The sequence below is a fragment of the Haematobia irritans genome, chromosome 5 (genome assembly GCF_050003625.1).
Source record: "Haematobia irritans isolate KBUSLIRL chromosome 5, ASM5000362v1, whole genome shotgun sequence".
NCBI lineage: Eukaryota > Metazoa > Arthropoda > Insecta > Diptera > Muscidae > Haematobia > Haematobia irritans.
Genome location: NC_134401.1, coordinates 155,439 through 178,368, shown reverse-complemented (window position 1 = coordinate 178,368; position 22,930 = coordinate 155,439). Strand labels below are relative to the sequence as shown.

The following is a 22,930-nucleotide window of genomic DNA, read 5'->3' as shown; positions in this document are numbered from 1 at the left end:
CTATGCATGTGAAATTTGATTGCAATCGGTTCAGATTTCGATATAGATTCCATATATATGTTTTTCCTATTTAGGCAAAACTGGCCGAAATACCTACATTTTCCTTATCAAATCGCCACTGCCAAGTCGAAAACTTATCAAAATTACTCAAATTTTGGCCCCAAAAATATGGCCCCAAAAGCCAGAGTTTTGCCCTGAGTTGCTTCAAATTTTGCACAAGGAGTACGTGTTATAGTATTGTTAATTGTGCAAAATTTAGTTGAAGTCGGTTCAGATTTAGATGTAGCTCCCATATATATCAAACGTGCTACTCTGATTTACGTGAAATTTTGCAGAAGGAGTAGAATTGAACTTGAAACTTTGCACAGGCAGTAGAATTAAGGTTCTGCATATGCGTGTTTATTTTGGTTGAAATCGGTTCAGATTTTAATATAGCTCCCATATATATCTTTCGCCCGATTTTCCGTCATATGACCACAGAGGTCAAAGTTGTTATCCGATTTACGTGAAATTTTGCACAGGGAGTAGATTCAACATAGTAACTATGCATGTGAAATTTGATTGCAATCGGTTCAGATTTCGATATAGATTCCATATATATGTTTTTCCTATTTAGGCAAAACTGGCCGAAATACCTACATTTTCCTTATCAAATCGCCACTGCCAAGTCGAAAACTTATCAAAATTACTCAAATTTTCCTATTACTCTATTACACATCTATCGACCGATAAATCATAAATACACTTTTGCGAAGTTGCCTCAAAATTGGTTCATATTTAAATGTTTCCTATATTTTTTTACTAACATTGTGTTCCACCTCAGCGCATTAGCCGACTTAAATGTAAAATCTATAAGTATTGCAGAACTCTGTACAGATCTGCTCAGATATACAGAATATATGTGTATGGATTCATATAGCAACCAACACATTGGACGGATTTGATATGGTATCGAAAATGTGGACTTACAAAGTGGTGAAGGGTATAATATAGTCGGCCCCGCCCGACTTTAGACTTTCCTTACTTGTTTTTTACTGATTTAGTTTTCACTTTAGCGGCTAAACTCGAACTTAACCCTCTAATTCCCCAATTTTTTTGCCAGCTGAGTAAATTTTCAATGATAACGACACAAAAGCAAGAAAACTAAACAAGAAAAATGTATTCGGTAAAATTCAGTATATGCAGCAAAGCCTCTTGAACAGTTTTAACTAAGTTTTCTTTTTATTTTACCCACTTTTGTTGTCTTAAAGTGCGTTTTACTAAAAGCTTCCTTATTAAATGAAGCCCGCCTACAGTCGGGATTGGGCATTAGAGGGTTAATACTCACCTTTAGAGAAAATATTTGTGTATCGAGATTGTCGTCTGGCAAATTGTTCCTTTTTTCTTATAAAGGTTCTTATAAACCAAAAACAAAACCTTAGTTTGCAGATTTTCAAATGTTTGTGGTTATTATGAAAAAATGTTTCTTCGAAAGAAATGATTTTTATTTTAATTTAGAAGTTTATTTATTATCTTATGATCACTTCTAATAACGAAAAAATTTAAAAATTTAATTTCTGTAGAAAATGTTCTTTTCAATAGGAGATTTCATCAAATCATTTTTTTTGTCAAAATATTGTTTCTATAGAAAATTTTGTCAAACTTGTATACCCAGAGAAAATTTTATAGAGAAATAAAATTTTGAGAATATTGTATACATAGGGAAAATTTTGCCAAAATTTTATTTCTATAGACCATTTTGGCAAAATTTAATTCATAGAGGAATGTTTTATTTCTGTAGAACATTTGATCAAAATTTTATTCCCAAGAAAATTTTGTCAAAATTTTATTCCTAAAGAAAATTGTGTCAAAATTTTATATCTACAGAAAATGTTGTCGAAATAATATTCCTAGAGAAAATAGTGTCAAAATTTTATTCCTAAAGAAAATTGTGTCAAAATTTTATTTCTGTAGAAATAATGTCAAAATTTTATATCTACAGAAAATGTTGTCAAAATTTTATTCCTAGAGAAAATTGTGTCAAAATTGTATTCCTTCAATATTTTATACCTAGAGAAAATTTTGTCAACATTTTATTCCTATAGATGTTTTTCTAGATTTTATTCGTATAGAAAATTTTGCCAAATATTATTTCTATTGAAAATTTTGTTCCTATAGAAATTTTTGTCAACATTTTATACCTAGAGAAAATTTTGTCAAAATGATATTCCTATAGAAAATTTTGACAAAATTTTATTCCTATAGAAATTTTTATTTCTAGAGAAAATTTTGTCAAAATTTAATTTTTATAAAAAATTTTGTTAATTTGCGAAGTATCTCTTAGCTGTTGAAGTTAAAGAAATATAATAATTCCATGAACTAAAATAGAGTTATATTGGCTTTAGTGTACTAGAGGTATCACTTTGGGTGTAATAACAATCTGTTATTGTTTCCTGAAATATATCATTGAAATACAAAATTCGAATAAATTTTAAGTGAATTACGAAATGTGTTGCACCTTTATCTCGGAATCCATACAACAATTTGGCAAAACTAAACCTGACAGCAGCCATGATATTTGCACTAATGATTTTTTCTACACGCATAGTAATGAAAACAAAACAGCATTAATATTAATAACAAGTATATTCTATATTTCAATACACGTATATAATACATAGAGCACGTACATATCTAAGCAATGTGTTGTTTTTCCTTAAATTCAAAAATGTAACATTTATTTTAATAAATTTTACATTGTTAACAGTTTGGTTGTAAATTCCCTAAAATGGTTACATAGTTTGACACTTCTCTGTAATACATCTTTGTTAATTCAATATGATATATATGAGTTTGGAAATGTATGCTATGTATCAAAATAAAAACAAAATAACTCGTATCAAAGGCAAGCAATAAAAAATTTAATCAATATATTTTATACATTTACCCAAGCACCAAAATATTTAATAAATTCGTTTAAGTACGCAAATTAATGTTAAAAATACCATACCAACTACCATGGCTAATTTTAAGAGTTATAAGTTTTATTGGACCCTGTTGATATGAATTCACTATATTTATTTATTATTATTTTTTAATAGTGAATATGTAAATAAATGTACGTTTTTCCAAAAATAGTTCGATTCTTTCCTATAGGCCTTACACTTTAATAGAGCATAAATATATTTGTATGTAAACATCTCAGTTACGGGTAAGCATATCATATTTTTAAACATCGAAAAACCTGTGAAGTTACGATATAGTCAAGAACGATGATATAACCTTATTGAGACAGCATCCTTGAGATTTAAAGGTTACTTATTTACTATTAACTAAATTTAAAAACTCTTCTCTGGTTTTCGGATCGTCGCGGAAAACACCCAACATGGTAGAAGTCACAGTTTTGCTGTTAATTTTTTGTACGCCACGCATCACCATGCACATGTGCCTGTAAGAAACGAAGGTATAGATATTTATAATTACAGTGAAGTTTAAAACATACAAAAGATTTGATCTGTACATAGGGTTTAATAAAAAAAAGTTTAACCAATTTTTTTAAAAATGTTATATGCCAAAAGTCCGGTAGGCGTATTTTGTTACCGATTGAACCCAGGTTAAGTTTAGACAAAACTGTATTACAAACGCCGATATGATAAAAATTTCGCACAACGTAGATCAAAATTCGAATTTAGTAAAATTGTATGCTTACAGCCAATTTCTCATGTCCGCTTTCGATTGACTAGGATGCTCTGAATTTATAAGAGAAATTCAGCTGTTTTTGGCATTTCAGTCGAACGAAGGCGTTCATTTCGGATATTCTTACTTACACCCAAAGAAATTTGTTAGTAGACACAGTGGAAAAGTCTGCTAAGACAGCAAAAAGGAAAAGTACACCCTCGAAAAAAAAAATCGCTTCTGTAACATATACACCAAACACATTTTGCTTCAAGCATATATATTTTCAGGATTGGTCCAAACAAAATATTGTTTGTATTGTTCAAACATATTATGTTTCAACTTAGGGCTTACACTGGTAGTAACAAATTTTAATGAAATTTTCTTTGTCTGGATATATTTTTAAGGCGCCAATTGGTTACTTCCATTATTTTACTTGCAGCATACTCTCTAGGTCTCTCTTTCTAAACACATATATGTTTATAGGCTATATCTAAATTAATATATGTTCTAAGCATATTATATTTACAAACATTTTATATCCCAAACATAATATGTTCTAACATATTAACATATACGTCCCAAACATGTTATGCTAGTTTAAGAACATTATATACACTTAAAAATATTGTGTTAAAAAATTTTAGTTTCAAACATATAATTTTTACACCCAAACATATGAAAACAGTCTTTTTCATCCGTGTAGTCACTGTTTTCTGAAATAGCAAACATTTTCTTCGATTTTTCAAGCTCGATTACTCTAAAACATGCTTTAGTTGAGTAACATTTTGAAACATAAATTTTTTCCAAATTGTTCTCCGCTAGACAAAAATATAACGGCAGACATCGCACCCTCAAAAAAAAATCGCCTCTGTAACATATACTCCCAAACATATTCTGCTTCAAGCATATATATTTTCAGAATTTGTTCTAACAAAAAAATGTTTGCGCCGTGCAAACATGTTATGTTTCACCCTAAGCCTATTTTTGTTTAAGGTTCCAAATAGTTAATTCCAGTTTCTAAACATTTGTTTGCTTGCAACAAAATTTCTTAAATATAATTGCGTTTGAATAGAAATAAGCGTGTATGTTTGTAATTTAGTTAAAAAAATTTAAGTCGATAAGCAATCATGGACGAGTACACAGCAGCAACCTACACTTTTGTTGCAATTAAACTTACATATCTATATATGTATTTCGTTATCTATCTCCCTCCGTCGCCATATTTATCTTTTTTCTACTCTCTCGCTCTTTCTGATGTTTTTAAATATATATATGTTTATACGAAATTTCCAAATTTTATATGTTTGAATCCAGAGCTTATATTTAAGAATATGTAAGGTCGCAAACATAATATGTTCTAACATATTAACATATATGTCCTAAACATGTTATACTAGTTTATGAACATTATATGCTTGAACTTAAAAATAATGTGCTAAAAATTTGAGTTCCAAACATATAATTTCTACACCGAAACATATGAAAAACAGTTTGTTTCGTCAGTGCGGCTGTCGGTTTTATCAGAATTTTTCTATGAGTGTAATTAGGTTTCGTTTAACGTATTAATGTTTTTATCGAAAGCTAATAATAAATATAAATTCCATAATGAAATTGTGGCTCGATATACACAGACAAAAATCCGTAGTTAAACTAATGCTATATTTAAAAAATATTTGCTAGTAGTTATATTTTATCATGTTTTTCGAAATTTCCACTGCTTAATGAAATCCTACGTTTTTAAAGTATGTCTCAAACATTTTATGAACTAAATGTGGGTATAAAGCCCAATATGAACTAACGGATGACCTGTTAATGTTTTGCTGTTTTCGGCTTAGAGTAAGTAATTCTCTTATCAGAAGGAACGACGTGAATTTATAATATTATTCGGATCAGCAGAAAATATCGGCAGTATGTCTGCAATCAAAATAGCAGGTTGTTTGCTGCTTTAGTAACAACACTGCTAAAACAGCAATTTTTTGTCTGCTGAGAAACAGCAGTCAGTATTTGCTATTAAAGCAGTCTTTTTCTATGGCTGTAGTACTAGGCTCGGGCTGATTACTCAATGTCTTGTTATTATGTGACAATTGAAATTGTTTGGGGCAGTTTAAAAAATCTTCTTTGTTCACGATTCATATCCCGTATTGGATGGTAGGTTGTCGGATTTAGTTTAAAAAAATACTTACACGCCTTCTACAACGACTGCTACACCAGCAGGTTGCACGGCTTGGGTGACAGCCACAGCTATTTGCTTCGTTAGTCTCTCTTGAACTTGCAGGCGTCGAGAAAAAATCTCCACGATCCTATAAGGAATAAATAACACTTATATTAGAATTTTTCAGCTGTCTATAATATTGGATCATTCGGAAAGTCATTTCACACACAAACCTAACAATGCAGTAGATTTTTGACACCTTTTCTATATAGAAAGCGATAAGCATAATTGTACTGTTTTACTACAGAAAAAATTGGGTGAGAGTGGAATTATGCAAGATAAAAAAGTATTTGTACATATCAATTTCATTAATTAAAACTTTTGTTTTAGTTACACATTACAATAAATTGATAAAACAAAAGCACAAGCTTCTAAGGCCAAAGGCGTAGTATTTGTATATTACACGAAAACTGTTTTGCATTTCCAAAAAAAAAACAGAACATTACTTTCCGAACAACGCAAAATTATGTTGATCAATTACCTGGCTAATTTGCTTAACCCCAAAATCTTATTGCACGGGAGATATCCAATCGATACTTTTCCGTAGAAGGGTACCAAATGATGTTCACACATTGAAAACATTTCAATGTCCTTAACAACGACCATCTCGTCGTGGTCTTCATCGAACACAGCTCCGTTGAGAACGTCTGTATAAAAAAGAGATTAATAGATAAACTTTAATTGCAATCTTTGCTGATTTAATTTGGTGGAGAAACAAATGTAATAACCACTGTCTGCTGAAACAGCAAGCATTGCCTGCTATTTTTAAACTCGATTGCACTAAAACAGGTTTTAGTTTGGCTGGAACAAACAAAAAACTAGGTAACATAATAACAATAATATATTAAGAATATATCTTGTATTTGCCAAAGAATCTGAAGATGTATAAAATTAAGATGTAATGCAAACAAAATGTTTGCTGATCACGTCTAGGAGTTTTTTAATGTACTTAGACTGCAGGAATGTACAAAACAACATCGGTTCATAAACACGTCAATTATAACCAAATCGGTGGTAAATGTATATGGTAGCTATATCTAAATCTGAACTGATTTTTTCAATAGGAATTGTCTTTGAGCCTAAGTAAGACCCTATGCCAAATTTGAGGACGATCGGACTTTAGCTACTTTGCACACAAAAATACATGAACAGACAGACGGACATCGCTAAATCGACTCAGAATTCTAAGACGATCGGAATACTAAAAGATGGGTCTCAGACTGGTCCTTCTTGGCGTTTCACACAAATGCACAAACTTATACCCTGTGGTATAATATATACTGCTTTAATAGCAAGGGTAATGAAACGAGTGGTTCGTAAACAAAAGAAAATTGTCGATTGTTGTTAACAAATTAAAAATAAAGCATTTGCTTTTGCCTTTTTCTTTTATTTTAAATATATTAAAACTCACATTTGTTGTTCATGGTAAATTAGTCAACTGTACACTCAAAAAAAAGTGAACTCTCTATTTCACTAAAGCCACTTTAACTTTACTTTAGTTCATGGAATTATTATGTTTGGTGGAAGTTTCCTTTACTCTAATAATTTTTTGCGTACGTTAGTTAAATTAACTAAAACCGAGGAAAAAAATATACACAAATGAAGCATAAAAATTAACTAAATTCGTGTCTTCCACAAAATAGTTCAGTATTTCTTTAAATTTGCACTGTTAGAAAAATATGTTTTTCATATGTTTCGATATAAACAAAATGTGTTTCGGGCACAATTTTTAAACACAATAAATTTAAGTGCAAACATGTAAGGTTCCCAAACTAACACTAAATGTTTGGAACACATATGTTAATATGTTAGAATATATTTGGGGCATGAATTTTTCATAAAAATTATATGTGATAATGTAAACATATATAAATTGACAAATTTCGAGTAAACATATATGTTGTGATATTTTATTCAGAGAGCGACAGAGAGAGAGTATAGAGATAGAAACCCGGAGGGTTGACGAAAGATATCAAATTAACACAGCGAGAGAATCAAAAGAGAGCAATTTCTGTGAAACCGCTTATATGTTGTTTCGGAAACTGCTTTATGATAAGGCCAAAAATTTTATATGCTTAAGTCTAAATATTATTTAATTTGAATATTAGAATGAGTATTCGGAATAAAGAGAATAGAGATTCGGAACCAAGAGAATGTACATGTGAAAAAACAGCATGTGTTTTCGTCTTGAAAGCAGCATTTTACGTATATGTGGACATGTGTTTTGTCTATCATTTTGGCGTTGTGGGTACACTATTTATCTCGGTTCGTTAAAAGAAACTGGAACGTACGAGGAGTAAGTCAAAATATTCAGACAAAGGAAATAAAAACAAAAAAAAAACGGTGGAAAATATACACAAATTTCAAAGGGATATTCATAAAAATAACGAAAGGGCATTATACTCTTTTTAGAGTTGGGACAGTAAAATGAAAAAAGGAGGAAATAGTGACAAATTAAACAGTAAAATGTATAAGAACAAAGTTTAGTTCCTCTTTATTAATAAGTAGTCCAAGAAGAGTTGACGGACACCTTCAAATATAAAAGCGGGCATTAAGTTCGAGTTTCGCAGCTAAAACATTTGAAAAAGTTTATTTTCTTTAGAATGAATTATTAAAGAAAAGTGAAAAGAAAACAGGGTCATTTTAGAGCGATAATGCCAACTTAATACCGGCCTTAAAGTTAAAAATTAAATTAAGTACAAAACATGATAAGATGCATTTAAAATGGTGTTAAATGCTAGTAAAAAACTGTTCACGCCTAAATAAATGTATGTGTATATTATAAAAGTATTTATGTAAAGGGTGATACGGTCAAAATTTGGTCAATATAAACTTGACGTATTTCTTTCAATTTTGCATTTAAAAAACCTGAACACCCCTCATTTTGAAGGGGTGTGTGTGTAGAATGTTGCTCCTATTTTGATTTTGGAATTCACTCTTCAGTTGTCAAAATGCCGTCCAAGCAAGAAGAGCAGCGTATCAAAATTTTGCTCGCGCATCGCGAAAATCCGAGCTACTCGCATGCAAAGCTGGCAAAATCGCTAAAAGTTGCCAAATCAACCATTACAAATGTAATTAAAGTGCTTGGCGAACGTTTGTCGACAGCCAGGAAGTCTGGATCGGGGAGAAATCGAAAACCGGAAGCCGCTGAGACGACAAAGAAAGCTGCCGGTAGTTTCAAGCGAAACCCTAACCTCTCTCTCCGAGATGCCGCAAATAAGCTGGGTGTATCGTCTACAACCGTGCATCGAGCCAAAAAACGAGCCGGACTATCGACTTACAAGAAGGTAGTGACTCCAAATCGCGATGATAAACAAAATACGACGGCCAAAGCGCGATCCCGGAGGCTGTACACGACGGTGCTGACGAAGTTTGACTGCGTGGTAATGGACGACGAAACCTACGTCAAAGCCAACTACAAGCAGCTTCCGGGACAGGAGTTTTATACGGCAAAAGGAAGGGGAAAGGTAGCAGATATTTTCAAGCACATAAAACTGTCAAAGTTCGCAAAGAAATATCTGGTTTGGCAAGCCATCTGTACCTGTGGCTTGAAAAGCAGCATTTTCATAGCTTCCGGGACTGTCAACCAAGAAATTTACGTGAAAGAGTGTTTGAATAAACGTCTGCTGCCTTTCCTGAAGAAACACGGTTGTTCCGTACTGTTTTGGCCGGATTTGGCATCTTGCCATTACGGTAAAAAGGCCATGGAGTGGTACGCCGCCAACAACGTGGAGGTGGTTCCCAAGGACAAGAACCCTCCCAACACGCCAGAGCTCCGCCAAATTGAGAAATACTGGGCTATTGTCAAGCGGAACCTAAAGAAGACCAAAAAAAACTGCTAAGGACGAGCAGCAGTTCAAGGCAAACTGGCTTTCTGCGGCGAAGAAGATGGACAAGGTGGATGTACAAAATCTGATGGCAGGTGTCAAGCGTGAGGCCGGGCAATTCGGATTTGGAAAAGCGAAAGCCTAACTGAATATTTTTCCTGAATTTTATACTAATTGAACTTGAAAAAGAAATTTAATTTGATTTTTTAAATAAACGATTTCACCGATTTACACCCTTGACCAAATTTTGACCGTATCACCCTTTATGTTTATACTCGACTCCACGTTCTTCTTTTGTTAGAGTTTTTGAATTCCTCCCAAAATTTCAAACTTTTGTACCAAAACAGTTTTATATTACAAAATTGTTATTTATGCAATAAAAAATAATATTTTATCCAAAAGCTCAGTCCATTTCGTTTATATCAAGCACTGTTTCTGACTGTAAATCTTTAATAACCCACATTTCGAAGTTTCATTATAAAAATTTAATATAGTATAAATATAAATGTGTAAATTAAAAATAAAAAAAAAAAAAACAATTGGTGTTTGGTCGGAGCAGGGATTGAACCCACGACCCTTTGCATGTACGGCCGACATGCTAACCACTGCTCCACGTTGCCAACACAAGTATGTTTCTGTTAAATAATGTTATGTTTACATGGGCTCGTGGGCGCTGCAAACTATGCTATATAAATGTAACTTATAACGATAATTGTCTACTAGTGACTATAACAGCTACGTAGCTCAGTGGTAGTGTGTTGGCTTACAAACTGTATAGTCCTCGGTTCGATTCTCCGTCTAGGCGAAAGGTAAAATTTAAAAAATTATAAAATTGAATAATTTCTTCAAAATTATTTGTATTACAGAAAAAGGTGCCAATAACTAAAAAATTTCATGGAAGTGAAAATTATGTTAGGGAATGAGCACAACCTTCTTTGGGGAAAATTCTTCCAAGCATATAATATTTTTGGGCTCAGAAAGCTCCCAAACATATAATATGTTCACATTAAACAAACATATTAATGTTTGGGCAGTATCCAATAATATATGTGCTTCCTGCAAATTATGTTTGGAACATATGTCAGAGAGGCGATTTTTTTGAGGGTGTGAAAATTTTACTACAAATGCGTTCATCATGAACTTCGTATGTCGCTAAAGACATTCTTGCAATTTTGAACTCCAATTTTTTCTTTCAAATTACAAATTTTGCTTTAGCAAGTGAAAAAACTTAACTATATTTAATAAATTTTCTTGAATTTGTTGAAAAATATTTACTTATTTCAATGACATCGGCGTGATGCCAGCGTTTGTAATACTGTTTAGTTAAAATTTTCTAAAAATGTTCAAAATTGTTTACTGTTTTTTCAGTGTAGTGAAGAAATGGAAAAACAATCACAATACACGCATCATACATGTATAATATGTATTTTTTAACCACGCTATTATTTAGGCCGAAGAATAAAAGCTTCTTCAATAACTGTTTCAATGCAAAATGGGTTGCACTTTTGGTTTTGCGAAGTTTACACACTCAATCGAATGTGCACATTTTGGGTAGGCTGCACTAGAAAAATTCTTGAAACACTCCCAAATGTCTCCGCAGCAACATTTTTTGATTTTCGAAAAAAAAATCTTCGGAGAACCTTTTGCTGATAAAATTTCTGTCCACTTGCGTCATTCAATGGTTTTCGAAATTACCGAATAATTTCGTTATAAGACTTAAATTTACTTGATATGAATTTAGGAGATTGTATTCCAAGTAATGAAATGAAGTTTCAAAGGGATGAAACTTACATGGACGAAAAAGACTGTTTTTCATAGGTTTCGGTGTAAAAATTCAAATTTTTAGCAAATTATTTTTATGTGCAATGTTCAAAAACTAGATAACCGCATTGACAAATTTTAAGTTTATATATCTTAGGGTTAAGAAATTTGTGATTCCAAATATAAGAACATAGGTGTTTTACTGAATTTTATGTTGCAATAACTTGTTTCGAAGTGTATTTCGTTTGGTTTGCCAGAAAGAAGGCGGTGGGAATCACTGACCTAGGCTCAAATACCTCTCTATCTAGCTAATAGAATATAATTGTGAGATAAAAATACCTGTTCGTGAATTAAATAAAATTTTAATTAAAGCAAATGAGCAAGAAACAATCGAAATAATAAAAACTAGTTTCACAAGGTAAAAGTCTATACATTGAAACGTAAAAATGGATAACTAACAAAATGTCGTTAAGGCTCCATCAGACAATGAAGAGGTGAGTTGGGCCGCTGATTTTAGCCGCCGCCAACTGTTTTTTTACGTATTCGACGCCGTTGCCAATTATGTCGGCTCTTCTCGAATCAAATATGACCTAATTTTTTGAATTTTAATAAACAGTCTGTTTTTTTTTCAATTTTAATTGAAGCAGCAAACAAAATGTTAGGTAGGATTCATACTTGGAGCAGCAACGAAGCAAGTTTTCGGAAAGGTAATGAGATAAGTTGTACCACCAATCTTAAAATCAAAATTCCTGAGCTAAATTTGTGAAAATTACACTAGTTTACACTGAAAATGTACACTTGATGAGTGTCGACTTTTCCTATGTATTTTGCTCTACTGAATTCGAAAAAAAAATGTTTAAAAATTTTTTATGGAACAGTTTTTGAGATATCCCGTTATTTTTAGTTTTTCGCCCTTTCTTCACAAAACAAATTATATCTCGAGTTAGAAATGTCCGATTATATCGTTGTTGGTACTTAAATAAAGGTATTAAGATGACGAATAATCGTGTATAATTGGATCTAACTCGAGATATAATTTGTTTAGTGAAAAAAAGAGCGAAAAACTACAAACAACGGGATATCTCAAAAACTGTTCCATTTTTTTAATATTTTCGAATTCAGCAGATCAAAATACATACACGCAAAAAAATAATAATAAACAAACGAAGTTCGTTTCTTATTTGCTTTTTGCTGTAAGGAAGTTTATTTGGAAGAAAATTATATAATTTTTGTGATAAACGTTTATTCTTTTATATCATAGCTTGCCTACGTTTAATGGTTTATACTTTTCTGGCGGAAAGGTCCATTGTAAAATACGATTCTTTTTTTGAAAATTTGGCCTTTTCGCATCGATAGTTTTTGAACCACTTAACTTATTACAGATCCAATTATAAACACTTATTCGTCATCTTAATACCTTTCATTTAAGTGCCAACAATGATATAATCGGACATTTCTAACTCGAGATATAATTTGTTTAGTGAAAAAAAGAGCGAAAAACTACAAACAACGGGATATCTCAAAAACTGTTCCATTTTTTTTTTTAATATTTTCGAATTCAGCAGATCAAAATACATACACGCAAAAAATAATAATAAACAAACAAAGTTCGTTTCTTATTTGCTTTTCGCTGTAAGGAAGTTTATTTGGAAGAAAAGTATATAATTTTTGTGATAAACGTTTATTCTTTTATAGCATAGCTTGCTTACGTTTAATGGTTTATACTTTTCTGGCGGAAAGGTCCATTGTAAAATACGATTCTTTTTTTGAAAATTTGGCCTTTTCGCATCGATATTTTTTGAACCACTTAACTTATTACAGATCCAATTATAAACACTTATTCGTCATCTTAATACCTTTCATTTAAGTGCCAACAATGATATAATCGGACATTTCTAACTCGAGATATAATTTGTTTAGTGAAAAAAAGAGCGAAAAACTACAAATAACGGGATATCTCAAAAACTGTTCCGTTTTTTTTTTTCGAATTCAGCAGATCAAAATACATACACGCAAAAAATAATAATAAACAAACAAAGTTCGTTTCTTATTTGCTTTTCGTTTCAGCTTTGCTTTTAGCTTGCGTTTTTTATAGCATAGCTTGCGGCGCCCACTGTGTTGTTGGTTCAAAAATATTTTTTTGGTGATAAAAATGTAAATGTTCGAAGCGGTAGCTAAAATCGACGTCGCGAATTTGCGGCTGGCTTGGAGTAGCCTAATTAGAAATGCCGGTTCTTAACAAAAAATTTGTCGATAATTTTTGTTTTTAGATGGATTTTCGACTCGCAACCCAAACAGTGTTCAACAAAGGTCAAAAAAGACTTCAATAAATTGCAAATATATATGCATTTTTTCTTTTGTGAAAACTTTAATATTTGGTCAAATTTTTTTATTCTGGTTTTTTTGTTTTGTCTCTTTCTTTTCTTAGTTTAATATTCGGATTGAATTAAATCTTAATCAAGAAATTTTTTACACAAGTTTTCATGATTGATTAGCTTACTGCAGTTGACTTATTTAGTCTGCCAAATATATTTAGACCTCTAAGAGCGATACATGATTCACTTCTACAAATTCATGGAATATCCATAAATCATCAAATAACCCATTTGCCAGATAGGGGATTTTCTCAATGGAAAGACGACAAATCGATTCAGGCTAAAATCAGCTTGACCAGTTTGTTTATTTAAGAGTTCTGGGGGTTCACGCACATACATGTGAATATAAATAAAATTCTGACTGCGGCTTTGTTTGGACCGCTTCTGGTTTTTCATAAAGCTTAAGGTTCACTTTGACAGACATTGATTACCATTTCAAATTTAAACACCAGTAAGTTTCTGCGACTTTTGAAAATTTATAACGAATGAATTTACATTTACCAGCTAATTAGGCTATAAGAGAATGTCGATCTAAAGAACATGTATTTCGTGTTTCACAGAGAAAGACATTGACATTAAATTATAAACTTGCACAAATCTGGTTCTACATTCATAATTACTTTAAGTTATTTGTTCAAGTGCATCATGTCTCAAAACCGGCATTGCCCCCCATCCAATACGCGTCATTATTGAAATATTACTGCAAATACGGGTCAATTGTTATCGGCATCATGTAATAGATGGCTAAATTACGCTTTTATGCCATGTGTGAACCTTTTATTTATCGATCTAACTGTTTAGTTTGCTATCCACGTTTTTGACAACAATTGGTAAATGATCAGTAGTCGATGTGAATCGTAGTTCTACCAAACGAATTTTTAAACAGACGATATTAACTATTATCACTCAAAGAAAACTAAGACGAATTTATGACAATCGTAATAATGATGGCAAAGTCAAGTACAGCATGCTTCAAAACTGGCATTGCTCCCATCCAAAACGCGTCATTATTGAAATATTACTGCAGATACGGTCAATTGTTATCGGCATCATGTAATAGATGGCTAAATTACGCTTTTATGCCATATGTGAACCTTTTATTTATAGATCTAGTTTTTTGTTTGCTATCCACGTTTTTGACAACAATTGGTAATCGATGTGGACCCTAGTTCTATGTTCTTTCTCAATATGCTAAAAATAAATAATTTTTTTGCTAAACGAATTTTAACAGACGATAGGAAATATTATCATTCAAAGCACACTAAACCGAATTTATGACAATCGTAGTAATAATGACAAACTCTATTATTTGTTCCAAAAGAAACAACATTAAGGCAAAATAAGTCACCCCCGAACTAAATTTTAGGTCAACGAGGTTTTATTTCAAAATTGCATTGTTTTAAAGACAAATTAACATTTGTTTATAGCAATCGTTTGTCTCAAAACAAGCTTAATTATTGATAGAAATCGTTTCTGATATTCATTTCATACATTACCTGCATATATTTCGTTTGGAATAGGAATATTCTATTTACCTCAACCGATAATTGGTATTTTTGAGTACGAGTACAATACCCCATTTTAATGCTTTTTCCTTCAAAATACAGTTTTAACTTACCCTCTAAGCTCTGATCATAGCCTTTAGTGAAGAATAGCATTGCTTTAGCTGCTCTTTCTGGAGTTTTTAGTAAGCCTTGACGATCTGGATTTTCTCCCAAACCACCCAAAAGTAGCCGATAGGATCTTGCCATATCAGGTAATAATGCTTCTCTAGTTGGAGGTTTATGATCCAATTCCAAATCATGATGGAATGTACAATTTTCATGACCTAAAATAAGGTAATTTAATTTTAATTAGCTTAAAGTGTTTATAAAAGAAAATGAAATTGTAAGTCATAAATCATAGTTTTTTCGGGAGTTATATGTTTTACAAAAAGTAAAATAGAGGGCACAATAGAGGCGAAACGCTCCATTGGAAAACCAATGATATTGTTATTATTTAATATTTTAGTTATTGGATGCTATTTAATAATATAACGAAAATTCCATTAAGAGCAGTAATACCGATCAGTATATATGAAATGAATGAGCCTTCACTTATCTGAGCGAGGTACCGCAATGGAATGCTTAATGATTCAAAGAAACTGCATTTAAAGAAAACATACACTTTAGTTGCAAGCGTCATATTCTCATTTTCAATGTACCAAATATATATATATATATAAACGTTGGTAGCATAATGCCATTTTACGCATGGTATAACTAAGATTGCCTCACTACCCCAAAAATAACAACAGAGCAATGTCAAACTACAATAGTTATGGTGGAATTACATACCATGCGATGAAAATTTCAAAGAGAATTATGTATCCTTACTTTAATTAAATGTCTCATTACTTCAATTCTCCGCTTCTTTTGCTCGGAATCAATACCAAAATCATCTTTGGAATTTTAAAAATGTTACATAGCGAACACAAGCCTATATAATGTCATGTCACATACTAAAAATTAAATGTCAAGGTTAATTACTTTCATATGGATAAAAAATGTTACTTGGAACCAAAGATTTTGACTTTTTTTTAAGGATTTTGGCATTGATTCCGAGCGAAAGATTCTACTTCTTTAAAAAAAGGCATTTTGTAGGTTGCTATCTAGCTTTAAATCTAGGCTCTATAAAATAAATATTACACTAAAAAAACATTGTGGGGTCACTGTTTTCTTAGTGTAGTGGAAGAACAATTTTGGTTAATTTTAGAAAGCGTAGGTTTATTTTGGACAATTTTAACTAAACTGTATTAAAAACGCAGATGTCACGCAGATTTCACAAAAATAAGTAAATATTTTTCGACAAATTCAAGAAAATTTATTTGACATAATTATTTTTTTTTTCACTTGTAAAAGAAAATTTCGTGGTGTAAAGAAAAAATTGGAGCTTAAAATTGCAAAAATATCTTTAGTGCTATATACAAGATGGGCGCATTATTGGTAAAATTTACAATTTTTAAGAAATTCTGAACTATTTTGTGGGAGACACGAATTTAGTAAATTTTTATGCTTCATTTGCGTATAATGTTCTCCTTTTTTAGTTAATTTAACTAATGTAACCAAAAAATTATTAAAGTCAATAAAACTTTTTTTAATTTATTATTCTCAAAACATATACATAGTTTAAGCTTGTTTTCTTTAATCCAAAGATTCATTATTTTATTTAATTTAAAAATTATTTCTTTAAATCAAAAGATTTCTTTTTAGTGTTTTAAGGAAAATTTTCTTTTTAGCTGATGACATCAGTTGTCAATGTGTTTCGTATTTTTATACTAATTTTATATTTACTCTAATTTTAGTATTAGTTATAAATAAATAAATGAAATGTTCTTAATTTTCATTATTTTATTTAATTTAAAAATTATTTCTTTAAATCAAAAGAGTTCTTTTTAGTGTTTTAAGGAAAATTTTCTTGTTAGCTGATGGCATCAGTTGTCAATGTGTTTCTTATTTTTATACACGGATGAAAAAGACTGTTTTTCATATGTTTGGATATAAACATTATATGTTTGGAACACAAATTTTTAAACACGATATTTTTGAGTGCAAGCATATAATGTTCATAAACTAGCATAACATGTTTGGGACATATATGTTAATATGTTAGAACATATTATGTTTGGGACATAAAATGTTTGTAAATATAATATGCTTGGATGCAAACATATATTAATTTAGAAATAGCCTATAAACATATATGTGTTTAGTAGCTTGGAGCGCTATTTAACAGGGAGCGATATTGAATTAAGTTGGTGGTTGTTGCTTGTTATTACAAAATTAACATTTTATTTTTCCTTGGGCAATTGATCAGCTACTTCTTTGATCCTTACAAACTGTGTGGTCCGCTGTTCGAATCCCCGTCCGGCAAAAGGTAAAATTAAAATAAAAAAAATCATACAATTGAATAATTTCTTCTACAATGTTTGTATTACAGAAAAAGGTGCTAAGAACTAAAAAATCTCGTGGAAGTGAGAAAGATGTGGGGGAATATACAATTGGGCAGAAACAAAATTTTGAGCATTCAGGTCGAAAACCTATGTTGTTAGCACCTATATTACCTGTTTATTTTCATAATTCATTATGATTGTAAATATATAAATAAATAAATAAAATTTTGAGCACAATATTGTTTGGGAGAATTTTTTTTAAGCATATAATATTTTTGGGTGCAAAATGCTTCCAAACATATTATATGTTCACATAATAACATATTGTTTTTTGGAAGACAACATTATTGAATTTGGATGCAAAAATACAAAATGTTTGGAACATAGACTAACCAAACATATATTGTTTAGACCAATATGCTTTCAAACATATTATATATTCGAAGAGATCAAACATATAAATGTTTGGGCAATACCCAAAAATGTATATGCTTGAAGCAAAATATGTTTGGGAGTATATGTTACAGAAGCGATTTTTTGTGAGCGTGTACTAATTTTATATTTACTCTAATTTTAGCATTAGTTATAAATAAATAAATGAAATGTTCTTAATTTTCAATGATTGGAAATATAAATTATTAAGAAAAGGCTATGAACTTTCTTTTAATAAAAATTTCATTATTTCAAAGAAATTTGTCCTTAATATTGTGAAAATTGGTTGCATAATCTTTCATATTAGGATACTATTTTTTTCATGAATACATGGAATTTGCCAACCGAAAGCCTTCGACGACAATAAGTCATTATTTCCAAGCAGAAGGTATGACTGGGGCTAATACCACTATAGCTTTGGGTAATGAGTTCTTCACCTCATCCACATTCGGAATTTTTGTTATTTGTTGCTTGTACTTTACTTAATATCTCAAAGAATTCGAGTGAAAGACTCATCAAAACATTTTCTAAATATTCCAATTCAGGATATACAAACACACACATATATATACATATATAAAAAAACATATTGTAATGTTTTGGTTGTAATAAAGCGTTGTCAAGTTCATACGTATGTATTACAATACCTGGAGTTGTTGAAGTCCTTGGAGTCATCGGTGTTTGGATAGATTCATTTTCGGGAATCGTACCGTTTGTCTTTATGAGCAACTTTGGACGATTGGTTTTACTTAGTGCACTGCCCGAATTGTAAATGTCATTGCTACCATCCACACCACTTACAGTGTTAGCCGTAGCCAATTCTTCCGTTTGCGATAAGAAATTACGATCCATTAAGGAACCGTTGCCCGATGCTGAACCTGTTGAACAAATGCTATTGTTGCGTCCACGTGATAGGATGTGCGCCTGGGGGAAATTGGAGTCGTCAATCGCTTCATTCAATTCCGATGCCGACATTTCAGATAACTGTCGAGTGAAGCTCATGTTTCAACGTTTACGTATTTGTGTTTCAGAGTGTGTATCTGAATTAATTCGAGTGCTGTGTATGTGAAGGCAAGAGTGTATATATTCGTGCGTGTGTATTTCGATGTGGTTGTATGTGTGTGGTTAAAAGGAATATAAAATGTCAACTAATGATTGGCAAATAAAAATGTACTGTAATCTGTTGAACGTTAAAGCTGAGTGAGTGACGATGGACGCTTTTATTTGTTTTCTTATTAAATATTTGCTTTAAACACTTAAATCGCCAAAGACAATAGTCCGAGAGAACACTACAGATAAGACGAGAACGATTCACCACGAATTTTGCATTAGATGCTTATCAATAAATTCTTTTTCTTTCGGCCAACACTTAGGAACATATATAAAAATTTTGTAATGGTAACGAATGTATTCCTGCGTCCTTTAGCACTTTTAAACCGTCTCAGCGTCTCTTCTCGATGAATGGTTTATCACAACTGACGTTTAAGCACGGCCAAGGTACAACAAATAAAATTGGTTTTAGAATTGTGTGATGCGAGTCCGTTTTTCAATAAGCGATTATGAGCTTTAAAGCTTCTTCTCGCCAAGTTTTTCATAAACTTTTTGACCGTTATTTCTTATATACTCTAGACGACTTTCGTTGTGTAGCTTTGAAATCACTCTCGTCTTTGGGGTAGTATACAACACTGATGAAAAACAATTTATGTTAAAGGGAGTTTCTCTCTTTCTTTCTCTCTCTCTCTATGAATTTAATGTAGTAAAACCCATTCAGCAGAGTTTAAAGCATACTCAGAAAGTATGCGTTGACATTGTGTTGAACATATGTACACAAACATCAACAATAAAATAAGCCATTGAAAAGATATCGGCTGTTGTTCCAAGTCTCTCTTAATTTCATTTGACTACCTGTAGCATTCGCCATTAGACCGCGAAGGTGGTTTTCAAATAAAGTCGTTTTACTCTTTTTGGCCCACGACAAGGCCAAAGCTGCATTTTGCAGCTCACCCCTTCTGTTATGAAATTAGATATAATCGACAAGTGCAAGATATCCACCGCGACCTTAAGCTTAACTTACAATTAACGAATGATCTATTTGGTCAATTGGATATTGTTTTGCCATAATCAATAGTCCATCTTCCACATTGTTATTTGTGTCGTAGCCTCGCACTGCAAGTCTTACAGGGTCAAGAGAAAGGAGAACTGGCGAAAATATTTTAAGTTAAAGAAAAAGGTTAATTTAAAGGCAATTAGTATCACTCATAAAAATCTGGTATTAATACGAGTAGCAAACATTTTTTGCTGAAACGGTAAACAATATGTTATTTTGGAGCCGGAAAATGCAAAGAATTTAATTTTCAATAACACTTAATACGTTAAGGTCGGTACTATATTCGGTTTATCCACCTTAGTGTGTTGGTAAAAGTAGTGTAAAAATGTATATGAAAACGATTATATTTTATTATTTTATATGCAGGCATGAAAATCACAATCTAAATGTAGTTTATGGCCATTTTCATGTAGCTCCATAGGCTTTAACTGCCAGTTAACAGAAAGTAAATTGCAAATATCTTCTCTCCGGTTATCTTTAACTGAAAAATTTTTAGCAGTTAAGTTCCTAACTGGCATATGGAATATATAGGAAAGATGACAGATATGTCCATAGTACGGTTTAAAAATTCGTTAGCTAACGTAGCACTAACGGAGCTTCATGAAGATGGGAGTTAGAGTAAAATAATTTGTTAATTAAACGGATTTTTGTTTGGCGAGAAAACAAAATTCAACACGTTGAAACATAACATAATTTTTACTGGAAGTCGAGTCTGAATTTGGAAAATAAAGATGTCGTTAACTCGTTTTGAAAGGACTTTGATAGCATATGAAGAAAAAAAGGCTGAAAAAACGAAAAATGAAAATTTGCTTCCTAGAATCAAGTACACAAAACCCAAATTCAAAAGAGAATTGTGTCTTAAAAGTATCCTTACTTGTATTCTCCGCTTCTTTGGCTCCGAATCAATACCAAATTTGTTAAAGTAAAGACAAAATCTTTGGAACCGGGCCTGCTTTTTTTCAGTGCAGGTTTAAGGAGATCATATTCCTTCTCTGCGGGTGCCAAACAATGTTTGGCAGTACCGAAGAAGGATAATAATCCATATACAAAACATTTTACTTAAAGTTTTGATGAAGGAAGTTTTAAAGTTTACGTTAACTTTTTTGAATAAACGAAGAATTTTAAAGGATGGTTTTTTAGCTATTATCTTTCTTGCAGCAAGGCATTGAACTACTGACGCAGGTTTCGTGTTTTGTTTCACTGTCAAACGTCTTCAGTTTCGTCTATAATTTAACCATGAATCGTCTTACATATTCATAGTTAGGTTAGGTTAGGTGGCAGCCCGATGTATCAGGCTCACTTAGTCTATTCAGTCCATTGTGACACCACATTGGTGAACTTCTCTCTTATCACTGAGTGCTGCCCGATTCTATGTTAAGCTCAATGACAAGGGACCTCCTTTTTATAGCCGAGTCCGAACGGCGTTCCACATTGCGGTGAAACCACTTAGAGAAGCTTTGAAACCCTCAGAAATGTCACCAGCATTACTGAGGTGGGATAATCCACCGCTGAAAAACTTTTTGGTGTTCGGTCGAAGCAGGAATCGAACCCACGACCTTGTGTATGCAAGGCGGGCATGCTAACCATTGCACCACGGTGGTTCCCATAGTTAATAATTGGGCTGGATTTTTTCTAAACCAACACATCCTATCACGTTAGAAAAAGTCAAGGAAATGTTCTTGGCTCAGGCTACATTAAGCCACAGATACATCTCGATGTTTGCCGATGCCCGTTTGGTACATACCTTAGACAAAGAAGCGTAGACCAGCACTTAATTTGAATAGTGGGGATAATCCAAATGAATTGTGTCAAGGTTGAGTATGGGGTGTTAACACGTACAACAGGTATTTGAAGGCTGGCTGGAAAATCAATCATCTCATTAACTATGTAAAAGTTTCTTCACTTATGTACAGTAAAACCTCTCTAGTCCGGACTACTAGATAGTAAATTTTTCGGACACTTTTGTGAAATTTTCCTCTGTAAAGACGTATTTTTTCGCTGGCTTGTGTGGCAGCAAATGTTCGTTATTTTAACCTGTGTTTAGAAACTAAAACAATACTAACAAAAGGTGAGGGAGGAAGAATGTCATTTTGCGTGTTGTCACAATTCGTCTGATATTACAAAAAAGTTCTTTCACAGAAAAATTGAGGGACATTATAAGTTTTCTGCTAGAAATGATTGTCTGAAGGAATTTTTACCCAATTCCCAATTTTAACCCAACTCTGGCACGTTATCTGCCACTATTTACATATGTAAATATTTTGTTTCCTTTGTAATTTATAGCTTCGTAGTCGCTGTTTTATGTTTGTTTTACCTTTTTATATTCGCTACCGAGGAAATATTGTTTTTTTTTTTTACATTATCTGTTTGACATTATTGAAATCTTTGAGGTGGGCATTTTGTCAGATGCAAGAGAAAGACCTGTGATTGATGAAAGTAGTGCCCCTTAGACCATGGGTTGTTGTGGCAGTGATAGTTCTTATGTGGAGGGCATACATGCGAAACTGATAATGAGAATGAATTGGGGGAAAGAGGATAAAGAAAACTACTATGCACTATCTGAATTACTCAGGTAACAATTTTTGATTGGTAAAAACGGATTTAAATTGGATAAAATCCTCCATAACT

General features: G+C 32.0%; 1 protein-coding gene across 3 annotated transcripts in view; it reads right to left on the bottom strand.

Annotated features, from left to right (window-relative positions):
• Positions 1 to 2,606: 2,606 nt before the first annotated feature.
• The window catches only part of Pu (GTP cyclohydrolase punch), a 54,084-nt gene continuing 33,760 nt past the window's right edge, over positions 2,607 to 22,930 (bottom strand). The window contains exons 1-6 of one of the 3 annotated variants that reach the window (XM_075309075.1): positions 19,370 to 19,697; positions 18,843 to 19,119; positions 15,451 to 15,660; positions 6,351 to 6,516; positions 5,841 to 5,957; positions 2,607 to 3,427 (exon numbers count right to left, since the gene is read on the bottom strand). In XM_075309075.1, coding sequence (XP_075165190.1) covers positions 3,298 to 3,427; positions 5,841 to 5,957; positions 6,351 to 6,516; positions 15,451 to 15,660; positions 18,843 to 19,047 — 828 coding nt within the window. In that variant the 5' untranslated portion in view covers positions 19,048 to 19,119; positions 19,370 to 19,697 and the 3' untranslated portion in view covers positions 2,607 to 3,297. Of the gene's footprint in view, positions 3,428 to 5,840; positions 5,958 to 6,350; positions 6,517 to 15,450; positions 15,661 to 18,842; positions 19,698 to 22,930 lie in introns of those variants that run through there. The other 2 variants (XM_075309074.1, XM_075309076.1) reach the window with 2 other exon arrangements.